This window comes from Chinchilla lanigera, unplaced genomic scaffold (assembly GCF_000276665.1).
Source record: "Chinchilla lanigera isolate Chin_1 unplaced genomic scaffold, ChiLan1.0 scaffold00015, whole genome shotgun sequence".
Lineage (NCBI taxonomy): Eukaryota > Metazoa > Chordata > Mammalia > Rodentia > Chinchillidae > Chinchilla > Chinchilla lanigera.
Window position 1 is genome coordinate 6,949,039 of NW_004955416.1, and position 20,408 is coordinate 6,969,446.

The following is a 20,408-nucleotide window of genomic DNA, read 5'->3' on the forward strand; positions in this document are numbered from 1 at the left end:
GGTATCCAGGGGAAAAAAAAAAAAAAAAAGACCTATATTTGCTATGACATCTTGGGCAGTTACTTAACTTCCCAAACTCTCTGTTTACTATAAAACTGGCATGCAATTATTTTGGGGGGAGGGTAGGGTTTTTTTTTTTTTTTTTTTGTCTTTTTGAGACAGGGTCTCATGCAGTTCAGGCTGGCTTGAGCTCACTTTGTAGCCCAGGCTGATCTCGAACTCGCAACGATCCTCCTGCCTCAGCTTCCTGAGTGCTGGGATTACTGGCGTGCGCCACCACACCTAGCAATAAATGTTTATTTTGAAACTAAAAATTATTTAGAAATTTGAATCACAGATACGCAATATGAAGAGCAGGAAAGTAAATATCAAAAGCTGCTGATTAAAATGGAGGTTGCCTTTCCGCATCATCGTAGCATGCTAAGCTGTCCGGAGTTGGGAAAAGGCGACTGGGCCTTCCTTGTAGCGTCGGATTCTCTGAGCGGGACTGAGCGAGCCCCTGCTCACCCGCCCCTGCCTTGCAGGTGCAGAACAAGCTGGACGGCTGCTGCTATGCGGTCAAGCGCATCCCCATCAACCCGGCCAGCAGGCATTTCCGCAGGATCAAGGGCGAAGTGACGCTGCTGTCACGCCTGCACCATGAGAACATCGTGCGCTACTACAACGCCTGGATCGAGAGGCACGAGCGCCCGGCCGGCCCGGGGACGCCTCCCCCAGACTCCAGGCCCCAGGCCCTGGGCGGACGCATAGTGCCAGGGCAGCCGGCAGGCGACAGCGACACGGACAGTGTGGAGGCCGCTGCACCGCCGCCCATCCTCAGCAGCTCGGTGGAGTGGAGCACGTCGGCCGAACGCTCCGCCAGCGCGCGCTTCCCAGGGGCCGGCGCGGGCTCCAGCAGTGACGAGGAAGACGAGGATGAGGATGAGCATGGGGGCGTCTTCTCACAGTCCTTCCTGTAAGAATGGGTGGGCACTGCCGGGCAGCGTTCCTGTGACACCCCAGTCATAGCTCCTACCGAGCCCGCGCCGGAGGAGTGAGGATCCCTTTAGAAGTCCAGACCCCGCATGGTGGCTCACACCTGTAATCCCTTCACTCTGGGATGCAGAGGCAGGAAGATTTCAAGTTCCATCCACCCCGGGCAATTTAGCAATTTAGTGAGACCTGGCCTCAAAAATTTAAAAGGAAGGAAGGGGTTGGAGATTGTTGCTCAGTGTGAAGACCCTTGGGTCAACACCCAGTACTGAAGGAAAAAAAGAAAGAAAGAAAGAAATCTAAACATGTTGGCCATGTTCAGAAAGAAACAAAGTCGTGAAACACACTTTTAGAGAGTAATCAAATTCAATCCAAAGAAATTTCTTCCCCATTGTCTTCAAAAGGCCTCCAGGATCAAAGTCTTGGAGAAAAGAAAAAAGCAGAAATTAATTCTAGTAGTTCATCTTACTACATAAATTCTTGTAGGTCATTCCTTTAGGTAAGCCCTTCCAGCTGTATGTTAGGACCTAATTTGGGAATCCTGGGATATTACCAATTGTAGTTTCAAAAAAAGAAGCACCAGACCAAAAACTATGACCTTACACCAAACTTCCTGCCTCGTGGTATCCAGCCTGTCCATTTAGCTTCATGCTTTTACTTCATTCTATCCATTTGGATACAGTTTACCATAACTCTTAGCTATGAGCATATTTTTAAAAAAATTTTTAGAGTCTTTGTCTGGCTAATTTTTTTAAGAGTTCCGTGTTTTGCATAATGGGGGAGCACCCTCACCGTGGTGGTGTGGCCACACTGCAGGGTGAGGTGGGAGTGTGGTGTCTGTCCCCTCCTGCTTTCTGTTACGAGTGTCAATTGCTAGAAGTGTAACAGGGATTCTGGTTTTTTTTAAATATATCTCTATTTCTCTTTTTAAGACCTGCTTCAGATTCTGAAAGTGACATCATCTTTGATAATGAAGACGAAAACAGTAAAAGTGAGAATCAGGTAAATATATCAATGTAGAAATTATACCATTTTACTTATCATAGAATGCAGTGCATAAGGAAAGCAACAGCTGATGTTACAAACCTCAGGTAGAATATTAAGGGCTGGGTCTATCATGTAAATATCTACTTTAAAACAATTTGTTTAAAATATAGCCACTTGTGTTTCTTTACAGACTTTTATCTGCGTAAAATTGACTTTAGGAAAAAGAGAAGTGAATGAGATACAGCACTTTCTCATGTGATGAAAACCATTTTCTAGATGATTTGGGAAATTTTATATGGTTGGGGATGAGGTCTGAGTGCAAATTAATTGAGTAAACTGTCTCATCTTGGAATAACGTTGATCTTCCATATCAGTTCAGCTTGATGCCTTATTTTCATCCTCTAGAATAGCATCTTACTCTGTGTGTCATGATTATGTGGCAGCACTTTCGTACTACAGAGAGAAGATACCAAAATGCACCAGACCTCTAGTAAAAGTAAACTTTGTTTACAAGAACTTCTCTCTCAAGAGCATGTATACTTGGTGTGATGCAGAATTTATTTCTTCAAGCACTTCATGTGTGAAGCCCTGGTTGGAGCTTCAAACCCCAGGCATTCCTGTATTTTCCCCTGCCCAGGCCAGCAGCGTCCTCAGGGCTGGCGAATGCATGAAGGGGTAGCTTGTGAGATGCTACTGCAGAGAAACACTCTGCAGACAGATGGTGAATGTGATTACTTTATTACCAGGAATAAAAATACTACTCTCAGCAGTTACCAGGGTGCAAATAGTAGATAAAGAAAGGTATACGTGTGGACTCTGTTAGATAAGTAGTTAAACTGGTTTGAAGGCGGTGTGAATGGATTAAGCAGTGTGTTTTATTAGAAGTACTTCCCCTTATCAATTAAAGTCACTTTAATGTCCTCTTGCTTTACATTTATTATAAATTTAATTAAAGTAATAGTGCAGATGATCTAAAGTACTGCTAAAATGAAAATTGTGTTTGGTTTTAGTGTGATGTATGCATTTGATTATTATAGGGACACCACATTAATGATCCAGGCTTTGCTCAGTTAAGGGCAGTATCCCGAGGGCATTCTAATTGGTGGGTAGAAGCCACTAAGAGATTAATAATCTTCCACAGATAATCCCCAGAGCACATTAATGATTCAAGGGGTGAACCCAGTTGTTTCTAGAGCAGATTTTTTTTTCTGTATTTTAATAAAGTAAAAATACTGAAAAATCTTTCCTCATAGAGGTTGTGAATTAGAAATGGTCACATGCGAACTACCTTTCCATACATGGGGATTAAAAACATTTAACTGTATATATCAAAAGAAAAAAAGGTATTTTCTTAAAAAGTTATGATGGCACACACATATACTCCCAGCACTTGGGAGGCTGAGGTGGAAGGACCTCCATGAGTTTAAGGTCAGCCTGGACTACGTAGTGAGACCCTGTCTCAAAAAAAAGCTACTATGAAAGCGGAGTGTGGTGGTTTACATAGACAGGAGGATCATGAGTTTGAGGCCAGCCCAGACTACACAGGGAGACCCTGTCTCAAAAAACCAAAGAAAAAGATACCATATTTAGAAAGAAAATTAGTTCTAGGCAACAAATGTATGTGGGGAGTGGGCTAAAAGATGGTTAACTGTAAGTGGCAGCTGAGTGCTTGTTATACAAGGTGCAGCATAGGTGAGCACGTCCCCTTTGATAGTACGGTCACAGTTAAGCTGCCTTAGCTAAGTTCACCAAAGGAAGTCATCCCATTAACCCTGAAGCCTTAAAATATTAGACTGTCTACATTCTGTACTTCTTAGATGATCAATGGGAAGAAAGAATTGATTTGTTAAGGAGTCTTTCTCTAAATGGCCTTTTTTAAAAATATTACCTATCTTTAATACCTACTTGTTTTACAATTTTAGTGACAGATTTGTAAGCCATGCAGAAGATTCTAGTTAAAGCAAACTTGTCTGTCATTTGCTGGGTTTGCGAAGAATGGTGGTTGCATTCTGTTCACTGACCTCCCCCTTGGGCAACAGGGTGGGAAGTCAGCACAGATTCATGAGGGTGGTGGTGGTCTTGTCTAGTTTCAGCCTGCATCTTGCATTCTTATATCCTTCTCTTGGGTTAGAATGAAGACTGCGATGGAAAGAACAGTTGCCAAGAAAGCGAGCCGTCAGTGACGACCGAGGCCGTGCACTACTTGTACATCCAGGTGAGCCCAGCCGTGCAGCTTGGTGGCACAGTGGCCAGTGGGCGGGTGTGTTGCAGAATCGCACAACAAGACAGTGCATAGAAGAGGGCTTACTGCCACTGCCAGAGGTCAGCTGGCCAGGAAGGTTACCACAAGTAGACCTTTTCCCCCAGCCTCCACCTCGTGCTTCTCAGACTCGAGCTATGTGACTTCACCTCCTGGATCCACCTGTCACAACTGTGTGAGCTCAGACAAGGTTCTTCAGCCTTCTGTGCCTGTTTCCCCATGTAAATTAAGTATAGTTGTCTCATATGCTTGTGAAGAATAAATGAGCAAACGTGTGATACTCTTTGAACCACATCTGAGTTCCATAAATACTAGACTGGAATTGTATAGAAACTTCACTTTGTCTAACAAGCTGAATCTGGACAAGTAAGATATGGTGTGCACAACACTTGTGCATGCAAAAGAAACTATTGGGCTTTAGGCAAAGTGCCTTACCTTCAGGAGCGAGAACTGCCAGCAGACCAGTTCCGATGAGGCGTATCAGAAATGAAGCCTAGGTTTTGGCTACCTTCTGTGCTTTAGTAGCAGCCTTGTCAGGGGCTGGGGATTTAGCTCAGTGGCACAGCCCCTGCCTGGCAAGCGCAAGGTCGTGAGTTCGATTCCTGGTACCGGGAAAAAACAAAAAAGACAAGACAAAAAAAAAAAGTAGCAGCCTTGTCAGTGGCAGGGGTCTCTTGCAGCAGAGGGACAGCTGTAGACCAAAGAAGAAATATTTACTGTACCCTGGGGGAGCAGGCCTATCAGGCATTATTAACATTCTCAGGCACCTGCAAGGAGGCAGGTCTTTCCATCTGAGATCTAGTACCATGCAGAAAAAGGAACCTTCAGACAAGTTAGTGTTTTAAAGAGACTAGTTAGGTGGTGGGTTTCTTGGGAATGGTGCTGGATTTAGGTATTCCTTAATGTGAATATCTTTAAGGTACCACTCACACAGATGATAAAGCATTTATTCCATAGACCCCTACTCGTTTAGTATCTGCCATATACCATTTTTTGCTAAACAATTAATAAGACAGATGGACTTCAGTAAAGGAGGTGTGCCCAAGGCATAGGAGGTGAGGTCCGGGAGTCATAGGGGCACTGGGGAGACTCTGACTGAGCCCTAAAGAACGATGCAGAATTTGTCAGCCAAGGGTGAGAGAATGAAGGCTGACCTTCCTGTCTTTAAAAATAACCAGTGGAATTTCCACCCTGGCGCTGGTTGAGACATGCAGGCCATTTTAATAAATCAAATGCTGCATCTTGAAAATGATGCTTTGTTGTCTTCTGATACATTAATACACTCAAGGGGTAAGGCAGAGCCTCTTTTTGAATGTTTTCATATTTATGGTATTTGCTCTAGACTTGAAGGTAATTTTTTTAATGAGCAAATGAAAAAGTCATGACATCATTAGATTAACTGGCCCTTCCTACAAATTTGAGTTCAAAAGCAAATTTGTAAAACAATAAATAAAATTTTATTGCAATATCAAATTTGTGTTATTTGTGACAAAGATTTTAAGCAGGAAGGTTTTGTTTTTTTTTTTAAAGAAATACGCGATTATATTAAGAAACTTAAATTGGAGGCTGAAACTGTGACCCACTTGGCCGGCACTCACAAGGCCCCGATTTCATACCCAGCACAAAAACAGTAATGTTGGGATACTAAGATGAGGCATATTTTTCCCCCAGGGTATGTTGGTACTGTTGGTTATGAACGTTATTATCACCAGGCGCATCTTTGCCCACCAGAAGTTCTGTTTGGTGGGGGAGGAGAGGTTGAGGAGCTCTGCGGGCTGAACCCAAGGCCTCAAGCATGCTAGGCAAGTGTCCTACCACTCAGCCACACTCTCACTGTCCAAAGTAATTTTTAATACCTTTTTTTAGTGTAAAAAGTCAAGTCTTTGCTATAACTGTTTAAAACCCATATTACCAATTTTAAAATGGATGATTACATTAAATGCAGTTATCCCCCTTTAAACTATTTGTGTAATCAAATCATGCCTGTTTTGTTCTTGTCTGTAGATGGAATACTGTGAAAAGAGCACTTTACGTGACACTATCGACCAGGGACTGTACCGAGACACCATCAGACTCTGGAGGCTTTTTCGGGAGATTCTGGATGGATTAGCTTATATCCACGAGAAAGTAAATTTTATAGTATTTTGTATCTAACAACTTACAGTTATATAAATTTATGACTATCAGATGTCACCACAGGAGAAAAACCCAAGTAGAGAGAAAACTATGGATAGACTCAAGTATTTTTATAAATAACACAAGCAAATAGTCTTAGTATCAGAGTTCAAACAAAACTGCTGACAGGGTTCAGCAAGCTGTGGCTCATGAGTGAAAGCCAGCTGCTGTTGTACAAGCTGTGAGCTAAATGGCTTTTATATTTTTACATGCTGTAAAAAAATAAAAAAGAATATTTCATGACATGAAAATTGCATGAAATTCAAATTTCATTGTCTATCAATAGTTTTATTGGAACAAAGCCATGCTCCTTTGTTTACATATTCACTCCTGCTGATTTTGTCATAATAGCAGATTTGAGTAGTTGCGACAGAGGCTGTATAGCCTGAAAGGCCCAAGGTATTTACTATACAGCACATTACAGAGAAAGTTTGCCAGCCTCTGGATGAGGCGGAAGTACTTGAACATGTATGAAATATGATGATTCCTTTATTAGTTTGGAATACACTGAGTATGATTAATCATACCGAGGTTTGATTCTAGCTAAATTAGTGGTGCCCTTCTGAGGAACGTGGAAAAGCTAGAAAGTCACCTAGGAAGGAGAGGAATGAGTGAGCATGGAGTAGCATAGCTTACTACATGTATAAAATGTCATTTCAAAGCTAGAAATTGCTACTACAATAGAAAAGCTCCTGGACCTAGCTTCAGCATGAAACAAGGCTTAAGTTTTCAAAATGGGACTGTCTAATTCATTAGGCAGTATAAAGTGTGAGTCTTTTTCCTTTGCCTCAGTGTTCTTGACCCTCAAACCATTTGTACTATGCTTTGTATTGAGAAGCCTGGGCTATAATTTATATGGGTAGTTTATAAATGATTTGTTAGAAGCAGAATTTGTAAGGTTGGAAATAAAAATGTCTTCTAAGGAAGGTTATTAGAGCCCTGTTCCTCTGGTACATCCTGGAGTCCCATGTGCCCACTTCCCCTTCCCCCTGATGTCTGCAGTGTTTGCCTGGCATCTAACACTGCCCACCTAGACATACACAGACATGGATATGTGACAAACCCCAGGCTTGAGAGGGACTTCTTGTTTTCAGAGAACCAGAATTTACCTTCATGTAGTGGTAAAAGAGACTGTACAATAATTTTTTTTTTTTTTTTTTTTTTTTTTGAGACAGGGTCTTGCTGTGCAGTTCAGGCTGGCCTTGAGCTCACTTTGTAGCCCAGGCTGGTCTCGAACTTGCAACAGTCCTCCTACGTCAGCCTCCCAAGTGCTGGGATTACAGGCATGAGCCACCACGCCTGGCTTGTACAATTATGTTGTATTGCATTTAATTATTTTCCACATTATAACACATGAAACAGTAAGCATTAGGAACCACTAGAAAAAGAAGAATTACCCACTCTGTGCTGGGGATGCAAAGTTGAACTATTAGACTTCTCAGGAAAGCGCAGGATGAGATGGCACTTGCAAATGTCGGTATGTTTGAATTAGTGGAGAAAAGCAAGAGTGCCCTAGGCAGGGGAAATGGCCCAAAGAAAGGCATAGAAAAAGGAAGGAAAGAAGTATGTCCCTCTGGCCAGAGCAAGGGTTTTGTGATACAACAGGAGGGAAGGTACTTGGGTAGACCCAGTGGAGGGAGCCTTGGATGCCACAGGGACCCATTTGGGTATCACCTGATCAGGCCCACAGCTGACACTGGGAAATTATAGGGAAGGCACAGGAAGTTGGGAGACTTGAGAGACCAGATTCCCAGAAGGGGGTGGTCTGTGGAAGACCTCTCTATCTTTTGTCACTACTTTGGCCTTTCAGATCAAGAAACAGTATAACTGTAGACTGCATGGAAAGCAAGTGTTGGTTTCTTTGTTCTCACAGGGAATGATTCACCGGGATCTGAAGCCTGTCAACATTTTTTTGGATTCTGATGACCATGTGAAGATAGGTGATTTTGGCTTGGCAACAGACCATCTAGCCTTCTCTGTGAGTATTTTAAAAATTTGATTGTACCTGAAAATGCAAAATGGGCGTGGTGGCGCATGCCTATAGTCCCAGCACTCGGGAAGCTGAGGCAGGAGGATTGTTTCAAGTTTGAGACCAGCTTGGGCTACTAAGTGAGCTCACAGCCAGCCTGAACTGCATAGTGAGACCCTGTCTCAAAAAGAAAGAAAAAGAAAATGCACCCAGGCACCTTGCTAATCATAGAAGTGTTGGAAGACAGGGTTGCAGTTTCCATGGCCTTGTTGTGTAGTCCTCAGGGAAGTGGCGCATCTGCAGTAGGCACTACAAGTGATGTTTTAGGCTTGGAAATTGGGAGTAAATTTTAGTGAGCAGCTTCCATTTGAAGAACACAAATATTGGCTTATGAACAATGTTTACACTAAAGTCATTTTGTATTAAATAATTTGGTATTTTGATCTTCCCTGCTGAGCCCTTGGAAAAATGCCTTACATTTGAGGGGCTTTCAATTTGGGAAAACTAAAAACATAAAAACACCAGGTGAAGCAGTCCCAGCCAACCTGTAATTTAGAAGGTGTCTGTATTTCACGACATTGTAGAAATTATTGAAAATGCAAAACCAATTAATATGAGGTGAAAGAAATAACGATGTAAGAGCTAGACAGGAGAAAATTAACATACAGATGTAAGGGTCAAGAAATGCTTCACAGGGGCTGGGGATTTAGCTCAGCGACAAAGCGCCTGCCTGGCAAGCGCAAGGTCGTGAGTTCGGTTCCTGGTACCGGAGAAAAACCAAAAAAACCAAAAAAAAAAAAAAAAAGAAATGCTTCACAGATTGGCCATGGTGGCCCACACCTGTAGTCTGTAACTTGGTAGGCTGAGGCAGAAGGATCACCTGAGCCCAGAAGTTCGAGACCAGCCTGGGCAATATGGCAAGGCCCCACCAGCACCTCCCTCCAGAAAAGGCGGTATAAGAATAGATGGGCCCATTTCACATGCGCCCTAACAGATGGGTGACAGTCCAGCAGGCCACAGTTGAGGCCAGGACACAGTGGCACCAGGGCAGGGAAGTCCAGCATAAGGAGGGACTCTGCAGTGAGTAGATATGGTTGTTCGAAAACCACTTTTTTTGGCAGTGTTGGGAGTGGAACCCATGGCCTCACGCCTGCTAGGCGATCTCTGCTGCTGAGCTCCGTCCCCAGCCGCCCACGTGTCCTGATGGACTGAAACTGAGGTATAGGGAGAGCGAGAGGGTGCTGGGGCGGGGGGTGGTCTTCAGAAGGTTGGGCAGTCTAGTGGCAGGTCTGAGTGCCAGAGGAGTTCTCCCTCACACCCTAAGCCAGAGTTATGAGACACCAAGATAGGTAGTAAATGCACTTCATTTCAAGTGTAAGCAGCAAAAGAAAATAGGATCTGGAGACCAAGCACGGGGATGAAATTAGAGGGCGAGGTTACAAGTAGAGAGAGAAAGAGGCAGGAGGAGACAGTAAGGACGCAGTTCTTACCGACCAGAAGGGGAAGAGGCGGGAGAGTACTGAGACCACGGAGAGGCCAGATGATGGGAACTGAATCCCCGGGGACTGAAGAAAGTAATTTGCTGCCTGGAGGTATAGTTAGGGAGATAAGAACACAGGCTCTGGAGTCCTGCTGACCTGGATTCACTTTGTGGCCTGACCTTGGATAAATTAGTGAAACTCTCTTATCTGTAAAATGTGCCCAATGCTCATACCTACCTCACAGAATTCAGTCAGAATGCAGGGAAAGCACCTGCAACACAGCAGACGCCACGAATGGTGGAGGGCTGTCGGCAGCGGTGGCGCTTGTGGAAACCGGAGGAGTGACATTGTGACAGCAGTGACGGGGGATGTTGTCGGAGATGCTGTCATAAATAGATACGTGGAGGAAGGGGGCTGCCCTTGTGGTACAGTGAGTGACAGTGAGGCTGATTTAGTGAACAGCCCCTAGGAAAACAGAGTAGAATCTGAAGTGAAAAAGTAAAAGCAGTGAAAAAATTGGAAGGATGAATTTGTTATTTTCAGTGCACTCTTACTCTTCCTATTAAATAGTTCCTGTTTTGGCATTTGCAATGTGAAAATGAACTGGTTTCTATAAGCTTTGGGATACTTCTTTTTTTTAACTTTTTATTTTATTGGTACATTTTAGATATACATAATGATAACATTCATCGTAGGGAGTTTGCACCTGTACATGATAGATCTTGCTGCTGCTTTTTATCACTTTGGGATATTTCTATCCTGCAGGGAGAGTTGTTAGTGAATTGGTTTTCTCCCTCAAGACTGTATTGGGTTTCCTATGAGCCTCACATGAATGGGTTAACCAAACTAAAAAGCATTTAAAACTTAAAAAAAAAAAAAAAAGCATTATTACATTTATTCCAATTTTTATGTGATATTTTTTCAGTCAGTCTTCATCTCAGAATAACAAGCTATTCTTATGGCATGTTATACCATGTTAATTTGATACCTGGCTTACTTCTGCTTTTAGGCTGACAGCAAACAAGATGATCAGGCAGGAGATCACTTGATTAAGTCAGACTCTTCAGGTAAATCCAGAAAACTATATTTTATCCATGTATTTAAAACAGACCTCAGGGGGCTGGGGATTTAGCTCAGCGGCAAAGCGCCTGCCTGGCAAGCACAAGGTCATGAGTTCGGTTTCCGGTACCAGAGGAAAAAAAAAAAAAACAGACCTCAGAATTTCTGAACCTAAAGCCTCCTTTTCATTTGTAAAGGCTTTTTTTCTAAAGTAAATTTTAATAAAATGAACAAAATTATGAACATGTTTTTTCCTTTCGGTTTCACTATATGGTCCTTCAGACTCATAGCTTCAGTTAGAAAAATTCCCATGTGCGGACAGTTCAGTTGTCTTCCTTCCAAGTGATCATATAAGGTAACCCCAGGACCTGGCCCACCTGGGGTGCTCTTTCTGAGGCACTGCCCTCCTCTGCAACAGCAGACATCTGTGTGTCAGACAGCGTACCCCCGTGACTGACTAAGTTAGTCATTTGTTGCAATGCATACTGCTTCCTCCTGGCAGCGCTGCAGACAGTTAACCAAGCAGGCCTCAGGCTTCAGAAACTTTTTTTGCTTAATTTGCCTTTTCTATAAATCCTATCACTGGAAAGATTTCCCTCTGTTTCCCTCCACACAGGCCGTTTGACTGGGATGGTTGGCACCGCTTTATATGTGAGCCCAGAGGTCCAAGGAAGCACCAAGTCTTCATACAACCAGGTACAGAGCTTTTGGGGAACACAGAAGGGCTCAAAAGTGAGGGCAGAGCAGGAACAGCAAGATCACAGTGCTTGGGACTTAGCTACCAGCTGAAATAGTCAGGAGCATTCACTGACTCACATTCCTGCAGGACCCACAGTGCCAAAGACAGGCAGCCAGGAGCTGGCAGGCCAGTCCATTCATCCAAAAATGTGTGAGCTAACCCAGCCCTGAGCAAGAAAGGTCCCAGGAATGCAGGGAACATGGCAGTCAAGTAAGGAGACAGCTATGGCCCAGCCCTTGCGGAGACTGTCCGATGGTATATGAGAGAGCAAACAAATGAAAAATCGGGGCTGGGGATTTAGCTCAGTGTTGCAGTGGCTGCCTGGCAAGCATGAGGTCCTGAGTTCAATTTCTGGTATCCCCCCTCCCAAAAATGTGAAAAATCATCACAAATTATAACAAAAGCTAAACGGAAAAAAAAAGTGGAATTGAGTGACAAAACAGCAGTAGGAGACATCTTCTCTGGGTATTAGGACAGAAGATGAAAAGGGCTGAGCCACACAGGGTTGGGGCCTAGAGCGTGCCAGGAAGGGAAAGAGATGAAGCAGAGGAAAGCATGAGCATAAAGAGAAGACCCTGAGTGAGAGGAGCTTGGCGTGTCTAGGACAGGTCAGCTGAAGCAGTGTGGCAGCGGCATGGAGAGTGGCAGGGAGGGCAGCATACAGGAGGCCTGGGAAAGAAGGCAGGGCTCTGACCAGGCAGGGCTGGTGTAGCCCAAAGATAAGGAGTTTATTTGAAGTACACAGGGAACCACTGAAGAATCTTAAGCAGGAGCTCTTTAGGGCAGTGCGAGGAGGCTTTGCAGAAGCCCCAAAGAAGCATCTGGAGGCTGGCACCAGCGCAGTGGCAGCAGAGATGGAAAGAATATAGGAGGGAAGTGAGTTCTTAGTGGACTAGATGTTGGAAGGGGAAAGTTCGGGCTCAGGGTGCTGCCTGGAGCACCCGGGTGAAGGGTGATTGACTGGGGTGTGGAAATGTGGGGAAAGACCTGGAGAAGAGACAGAGGGTATGAGGAAAACCCAGTTGGAGATATGTTATTACACTAAGTTGTTAGAGATCCAAGACTTAAATTCAGGGAGATGAAAGTCAGAAGTATAAACCTGAGAGTTGTCAGCACCAGATGGATATAAAGCTATAGACTGAATGAGAAAATAAAGGCAGATTGAAAAACAGATCAGGCAGGCAGTGCACATCTGCACAGATTCTCAGCACACAGTGGAAACTCAGCCTGGGTTTTGTTCAGTAGGATGCCGTGGGCAGCATGTAGAGGCGACACAGAGCTCTGAGTACCCAGGGAGCAGGAGGGGACCTGGAGGGCACCTTAAGAGTCACCTCTGCACTCAGTGTGGACGAGTATCGTGAACTTCTTCCAAGTGTTCTACCCTTTGGCCAAGCAACTGTACCATTAGAAAGTGATCAAAAGGAAACAACCGGGATTGCCTGAAAAGGATTCCTCCCAGCACTGTTTATAAAGTAAAAACTGACAGTGTGAGAAAATCGGGACTGGTTTAATTAATATGAGACTTCATGTAGCAGAATACGTGGCATTAAAAATGCATTTTAGAAACATGTTTTAGAAAAACGATTATAGTAATGAAAAATATTCTCACTTTATTAAGGGAATAAAAATTAGAAAAAGTAAGGTAGTTCTAATTTTGAAAGCTATGTATTTTTAAACAAGGAGGGACTAAGGGAGGTTCCTATCTTGGCATCTTTCTCGGTGTTCCACATATTTTGTAACCAGCCTTCATGGAAGTGCCACAGTGGGCATTGGTGTTCAAGACTTTGGCGGTCTTGGGGGATAGATTGAGAAGTGTCTTACTCATCTTGAAGTCCAGTTCATGTGGAAGCATTTCCTTAGTGCGGCCCCCGTTCCTCCTGGCCTCTGACAAGGAGCAGCCTTTCCTGGGCCAGGAGGTAATCAACTTCCTGAGGCTCACTGCACTGCCTTCTGCCCTTCTGTGTCCTCCTGTTCACAGCTCCCTGCATCCATTTTCTCTATATAAGTTGCTCTTTTGCTCCTTTTTCCTTTTTATTATTGCCATCTTTATCTTACTCATTGATTATTAAATAATCATCTTATTTATATCCTAATTCATTTGTGTTTAGTCTGTTTTTTTATTTTTTCCCAGATTTATTGAGATATAACAAATAAAATTATATATATTTAAGGTGTACAAGATAATGTTTAATATTTGTATACATTGCAAAATAGTTGCCATAATCAAACTAACATATCCATCTCGTCCCCTTATTACCATTTTTGGTGTGTGGTGAAAACATCTGAGATCTATTTTAGCAAATTTCAAAGTATATCATTATAAACTATGGTCACACTGTACAGTGGAGCTCCAGAATTTGTTCATCTTATAACTACAAGTTGGTGCCCCTTGACCAACGTCTCTCCTTTTGCCCCAACTCACAGCCCCTGGTAGAGCACCTGTTGTGATGAGTTGGACTTTTATGTAGATTTGACCTATGTGAGAGATCTGGAAGTATTTATCTTCTGTGTCTAGCACATTTCGTTTAGCATAATGCTCTCCACTTCTAATCATGTTCTCACAATGGCAGGATTCCTCTTCCTTTTAAAAGCTAAATAATATTCTACTATATTTATACCACATTTTCTTTATCTACCTGTCAACCAGCAGGTTGATTGCATATGGTGAATATTATGAGTAATTGCATGTTAACATAGGCATAATGATATCTTTGAGATAGTGATATTTTTTCCTTTAGATTGCTGTGTCATATGATAATTTTGGTTTTACTTTTTCCATACTGTTTTCTGTATTGGCAACACCAATTTACAGCACATCTGCAGTGCACAAGGTTTCCCTTTTCTCCACATCTTCACAATGCTTATTATCTTTTGACTGCTTGATACTAAGAAGCAACTAGCATGAAATGAGGCCTTGTGGTTCTGATTTGCACTTCCCTGGTGACTAGCGATGCTTGGTGTCTCTTCACACATCTTCTGGCCATTCGTATGTCTACTCTGGGAAGTTTCCTGTTCAGGTCTTTTGTCCATTTTTGATTGTCGTGTTTTTTTTTTTTCCCTGTGAATTGTATGAGTTCTCTGTATATTTTACATATTAACCTCTTATCAGATGTGTGGTTTGCAAATACTTTCTCCCACTGTAGGTGGCCTTTTAATTTATTTTTCCTTTTTAACTGCATATGCATGGTTAGCTAGGATGAGTCACATGATCATTCTATTTTGCCAGTCTTCTGTCCTCATTAATAGAGCTTTGCACTCGGTAGTTGACTTTTCCATCATCTGCAGATTTTGGTCTGTTTCATTGTTGAAATGATTAGTGAAGGTGTAAGGTAAAGCAAATTCTTTCCTTTTTTGCCTGTGCTGGGGGTTAAGCCCAGGGCCTCATGCATGTTAGGCAAGAGCTTTACCACTGAGCTACATCTGCAGCCCAAGACAGATTCTTACAAGTCTTAATTGTCCTTGCTCTTCAGCCAATGTTTGCATTCTTCAGCCAGAAGTTATTAGTGTGTGTGTGTGTGTGTGTGTGTGTGCGCGCGTGCGCGCACACGCGCGTGCGTGACTAAACAAGGTACAATTAATATTCAAGGAAGGTTTTGAGAGAAGTGATGCCAAATACTTTATCATCAACTACCTCATTTTTATACCTATAGTTTTTTTAGACCAAATCATCAAATTTATCTTGTGTGACTTATTCTACACTTAGGCGAGCTTTTCTCACCTAACAGTGCTGTCCCTGTAATTCCTGGTAAATTATACTTTCATATCAAAGCTCTCAATATTTTTCCTCCCTTAGAAAGTAGATCTCTTCAGCCTGGGAATTATCTTCTTTGAGATGTCCTATCATCCCATGGTGACAGCCTCAGAAAGGATCTTCGTTCTCAACCAACTGAGAGATGTATGTACTGGCTGTTCTGCTGCAGAGGTGTCCAGTGGCCTCAGTCTTAGCAGGGAGATCAGAATTTCAGGAGGAGTATTTTTCCTAATGTTAATACTATAGAAGAGGTTCTCCTGCGGTAATTTTAATGACTCATTTGCTGAGTTATGCCAAGCTGAACAGTTCCCCCATTTGCAGTGAAATGTTTTCTCAACAAGGGAAGTCACCTTATTTAAGTTGTTACCAGCTGTGTAACCTTGATGTAGGAGTGCATGTCTATGATCTCAGCTCCTGGGAGGCTGAGGTGGGAGATTGACATGAGTTTGAGGCTGGTCTGGGCTACTCAGTGAGTTCAAACTACACAGCAAGACCCTCTCAAAAAAAATGAAAACAAAAAGAATAAATAAATAAACATACAAACAAAAAGCTATGGGAACCGGGGATGTAGCTCAGTGGCAGAAGCACCTGCCTGGCAAGCACAAGGTCCCGAGTTCGATTCCCGGTACAAAAAAAAAAAGCTGTGGGAGCCAAAGACTGTCAGCACTTATGAGGGATCTTAAGTTTTGTCTTCTGTAAAAATCTACCTCTGTTTATATTCCTTCAATGATAATTTACTCATTTTATTTTTTGAAATCTTGGAGAAATTGTTTGAGTATACTTAGTCTTTGAGAAATTTGTTCTTTTCTCTTTTTTCCTGGTATGTATGGTACTACAGATTTAATCCAGGGCCTCACACATACTAATCCAGTGTTCTACCACTGAGCTACATTGCCAGCCCTTTATTTTTTTATTTTGAAACAGGAAGTTGCCCAGGCTGGTCTCATACTTGCAATTCTCCTGCCTCTGCCTCCTGAGATTACAGGCATGCACCATGATGGGTGCCTGGCAAAATTTAGTCTTAATATTAAAACAAAGGAGGAATCCAAAAGTGTTTGTATGATATTAATAGTTACAGCCATGGGAATGGGTGAAAGGATAATAGCTATTTAGTTTTAGTTTTTGTTTTTGTTGTAAATTTTATTTTATTTTTATTTTTTTTTGTTTTTTGTTTTCATTTTTTTCCGGTACCGGAAATCGAACTCATGACCTCGCACTTGCCAGGCAGGTGCTGTGCTGCTGAGCTAAATCCCCAGCCCAGCTATTTAGTTTTTAAAAAGAAAATTTTGTGTTGAATGCCTTAAGAAGAGCACCATGCATTGGAAGTTTAAATGATTCGGAGGAAGATACTAGCTCCTTAAAATTTTTTCCCCAGTGAAATTTCCCTTTGTGTTCTTGAGGTTAATCCTTGCCCCTGGTGCTGCCTGAGCCTAAAGGGTCTAGTGGTAGTGTGAAGGCCAGGGGCCCCACTAAGGAGAGAGCACAGCATGAGATTTGGGAAGTGAGACTTTAGATTCAAGTATCCACAGTTAAGAGAGCTAGAGAGCCTTCCTTGTCCTTATTCAGTAGTGTGAAACAGGAATAGTTGTTAAGATAAATCGTATGTCCTGTAACTAGGAATACTCCTCTAGGTATTTTAGTTGAATTCTCTGTGCTGTGGCCCAGTGTGGACAGCTGCTGTTTGCAAAGTGTAGGAGGGGATCCTGTGATAACTGGTGCCGGCCACGCTCTTAGATGACTGTGCCTGTCCTTGATGAAGTATCTTTCTTTACTCTATAATGCGTGTTTGTTCCTTCATGCCAAGAATATCTAAATTGTCAAGTTAATGTTATAATTGAGGTCCTATTTACCAGGAAGGTGAAAACTTTCAGGGCACAACAGTTTAAGGTTTTATTTTGCTTACTTTGTATTGCTGATCAGGGGCGCGGTGCTTTCTGGGTATTATGGCTTGTTTATGTTTTTGCCTTTTTCAGCTATGTGTTTAATAAGACTACTTTGTCTCTTTCCGAAAAGATTAGATTTTTAAATAGTCCTCAGAGGAGATATGTTCTATAACCAAGGCTGGCATTTGGGTAAACTTGTATTAAAATAATGTCTATGATCTTTGTGACTAATGTAGTATTGTTTACACTGTTACCTTAATATCCACATCTAAAGCCACTACACAAATAAAGAATAATAAAATAATGTCATGTAATTGGAAGAGTAGGGATCCAATTTGAAGAAGCTGTCTCCTCAGTCACTCCTTGGCAGCAAACTTTCATTTCTGCATTTGGGTTTTCGACTTGTAGTGGATAAATGTGTGCATTGTGGCCATCTGCCAAGCACTTGCTGATTTGAATATAACACTCTTTCAGCCCGATTCGCCGAAGTTTCCAGAAGACTTTGATGATGGAGAACATACAAAGCAGGTAATTTTCTGGAGCTCTAATTGCTATGTCTTTGGTCCTGGGTTTTAATTACTGTTTTTCTTCTTTGTCAATTAGTAATCTTCTGCCACTCTTTCTCTTGTGTGCTGGGAACAACACGGGGGAAAAACACCAAAAGATGAAGCACTTACAGTGTTACTAGACTTGAAGTACACTATAAAATGCCAAGGGCTGCAGAGAAAATTAACAAACTGCAGGGTTCTTTTGTGTGGCTCATTGAACTTTTGAAGTGCTGTTTGAATCCTTGGCTAAGCTGTTGGGGTGGGGGAGAAGAGTGCTTTTTACCTAATTGTTTTAGCTAAAACTTGGGATTTTAAGAAAAGTATGCCATTTAAAACTATAATTTTGTTCTGTTTTGAGGTAGCTCAGGTTGTGGGGAAAATGTTGCATTTTCTAGACACTCTGATGTTACAGTGTAGTAAAGCAAGGTCACTTCTCCTATATAATGTGAATATCTGAGTCTATGGATATATATGTAACTCAGCCCAGAAGCTACCACTGGTGCTCACCAAGTCTGAAAGAATAATTATCAGATTTGTGTGATGTACCTCCAGTGTGCCTTTCTTCTTAAAGTGCCAGTTGTTTGTCTTGGTGAAACCTTCAGGGATTAATATCCTTGTCATATTTAAGTTTATTCTTTAAACCGATAATACTGGCAATTATAGTTAAGGCTGAAATATCCTATTTAAGTTATTAACATTGAAAGCAGGAACACAAATACATAGAACATTGCAGTAATTTGCTACTGCCTACTTATTGATCATGTGTCTGGATGGACATGGTGCTTATCTGGACTTAAATTTTTCTCACCTGTAGAATAAAGGTATTTAGTACCCTTAATACTAGCAGTAACATTCTATAGTTTGGTGATATTTAACATAACATTTATTCATGGCTATGGGGACCATTCTGTCACATCTATTTAATTAGTGAAGAACCATCAGAAAACACACAGTGATTTTTTTCTACATTGCTAGTTATTATTATTTATTTAAATCAAGTAATTTCCTATGTTTCTGTGTATCGTAATTAAATGCCCATCTCATTGTCCTTCCCTATAATGTGATCAGTCTTAATTTTCCACATGGGAACAGCTGTGGTAGCCCAGAAACTTTACTAAGGAACTTAATAAATTAAGGAACTTTTGGTTTACCTGCAAACCTGACAGCAGCCATACAAACCATTTCTCATGAGTGCTATTTCCCTGTCTTCGGGGACGCTTTAGGTACTGTTAGCATTTGAGTTTGGCCTGTATGAGAGTGACCACAGCCAAGTGTGATGGCACACACCTATAATCCTAGCACTTGGGAGGCTAAGTCAGAGGATCGCCTGGAGCTCAAGGCCACCCGGGGCTGCATAGTGAGACCCAGTCTCAAAAAAACCAAAAAATAATAAATAAATGTGACACCAAAACAGCAACAGCTCAGAACCACCTCCCCAGTCAGTCATTGCATTTTATCTGAAAGGAGACAGCACTGATAGATTGTGGCATAATGTTTGCTACACACAGAAGTGTCGCTGCTACTGAACAAGTTACTATTGTTCTCACTAGCCTGAGTGTGTCTTTCATAAAAGTTGTATCGTGTCAGTTCCTTTAGGAGACAAAACTCCTGTATCACATGAAAAATAATTAGCTGTGTTGTCCTTTCAACCAAAGAGAATGGAGGGTACTTTAAAGATATACAATTAGAAAATACTTAATAGGGCCGGGGATGTAGCAGCACAGCACCTGCCTGGCAAGCATGAGGTCCAGAGTTTGATTCTGGTACAAAAACGAAACAAAACAATAAAATTTCAGATTTTTCTTCTATCAAATACTCCTCTTTAAAAAAAATCCTCATTGTAAACAAAAGGAGAAGAGTTATTAGAAAACCATTCCAAGGTTTGAGTTGCCTTCACATGGTTCCCTGGTATGGAAGTTAACAAATGTATGACATAAATCAAGAAAATTCAAAGAAATAGTATCAGTAAACAGAGAAGAAAAATAAAAACAAGGTGTTTTACATGCTTTAAGGATTCTAGCAGCTACTATGCTTTGTAATATCTAATATTAGGCATCTAAAGCTATTTATTTTATGTCCCTATATCTTTTTATACAATATTTTACATTTCACATCTGTGTAATTGCTAAAGTAAGGTTTTTGGTTTGTTTGTTTTTTTTTTATTGTGTGTGACAAGATACATATAAAGGGCCTCTGCCTTTCAGGAAATATTCCCATTAGCCGGGGTTGTGTGTATCGGGGTACATACCTGTAATATCAGCACTCTGGAAGGCTGAGGCAGGAAGATCACAAGTTCAAGCTGAGCATGAGCAACTTAGTGACATAGTAAGAGTCTGTCTCAAAATAAAGAATGAAAAAAGGATGAGGCACGGAGCTCTGTGTGACGGCCCTAAGTTCAATTTCCAATATTAAAAAAAAAAAAAAAGAAGTACTCCTATTACATTGTTGTACGCTTTTGTAGCACTATGAGGTGGAGAAAAATGACATAATCCAAGATTACAGAAAACCAATTAAAATGCACCAAGTGCAGGAAGCAGGGTGCCTTTCTGTTTCCCTAAACTGACCATGGCTTGTCAGGAGGACC

The 20,408-nt window shown here is 41.9% G+C and overlaps 1 protein-coding gene across 1 annotated transcript in view; it reads left to right on the top strand.

The window, feature by feature from the left end:
• Positions 1–20,408, top strand: part of Eif2ak4 (eukaryotic translation initiation factor 2 alpha kinase 4) — a 107,706-nt gene that overhangs the window by 51,142 nt on the left and 36,156 nt on the right. Inside the window, exons 12-20 of the mRNA XM_005381212.2 lie at positions 525–955; positions 1,905–1,974; positions 4,091–4,174; positions 6,224–6,346; positions 8,268–8,372; positions 10,854–10,911; positions 11,520–11,599; positions 15,436–15,537; positions 17,751–17,804. Coding sequence (XP_005381269.1) covers positions 525–955; positions 1,905–1,974; positions 4,091–4,174; positions 6,224–6,346; positions 8,268–8,372; positions 10,854–10,911; positions 11,520–11,599; positions 15,436–15,537; positions 17,751–17,804 — 1,107 coding nt within the window. The remainder of the gene's footprint in view (positions 1–524; positions 956–1,904; positions 1,975–4,090; positions 4,175–6,223; positions 6,347–8,267; positions 8,373–10,853; positions 10,912–11,519; positions 11,600–15,435; positions 15,538–17,750; positions 17,805–20,408) is intronic.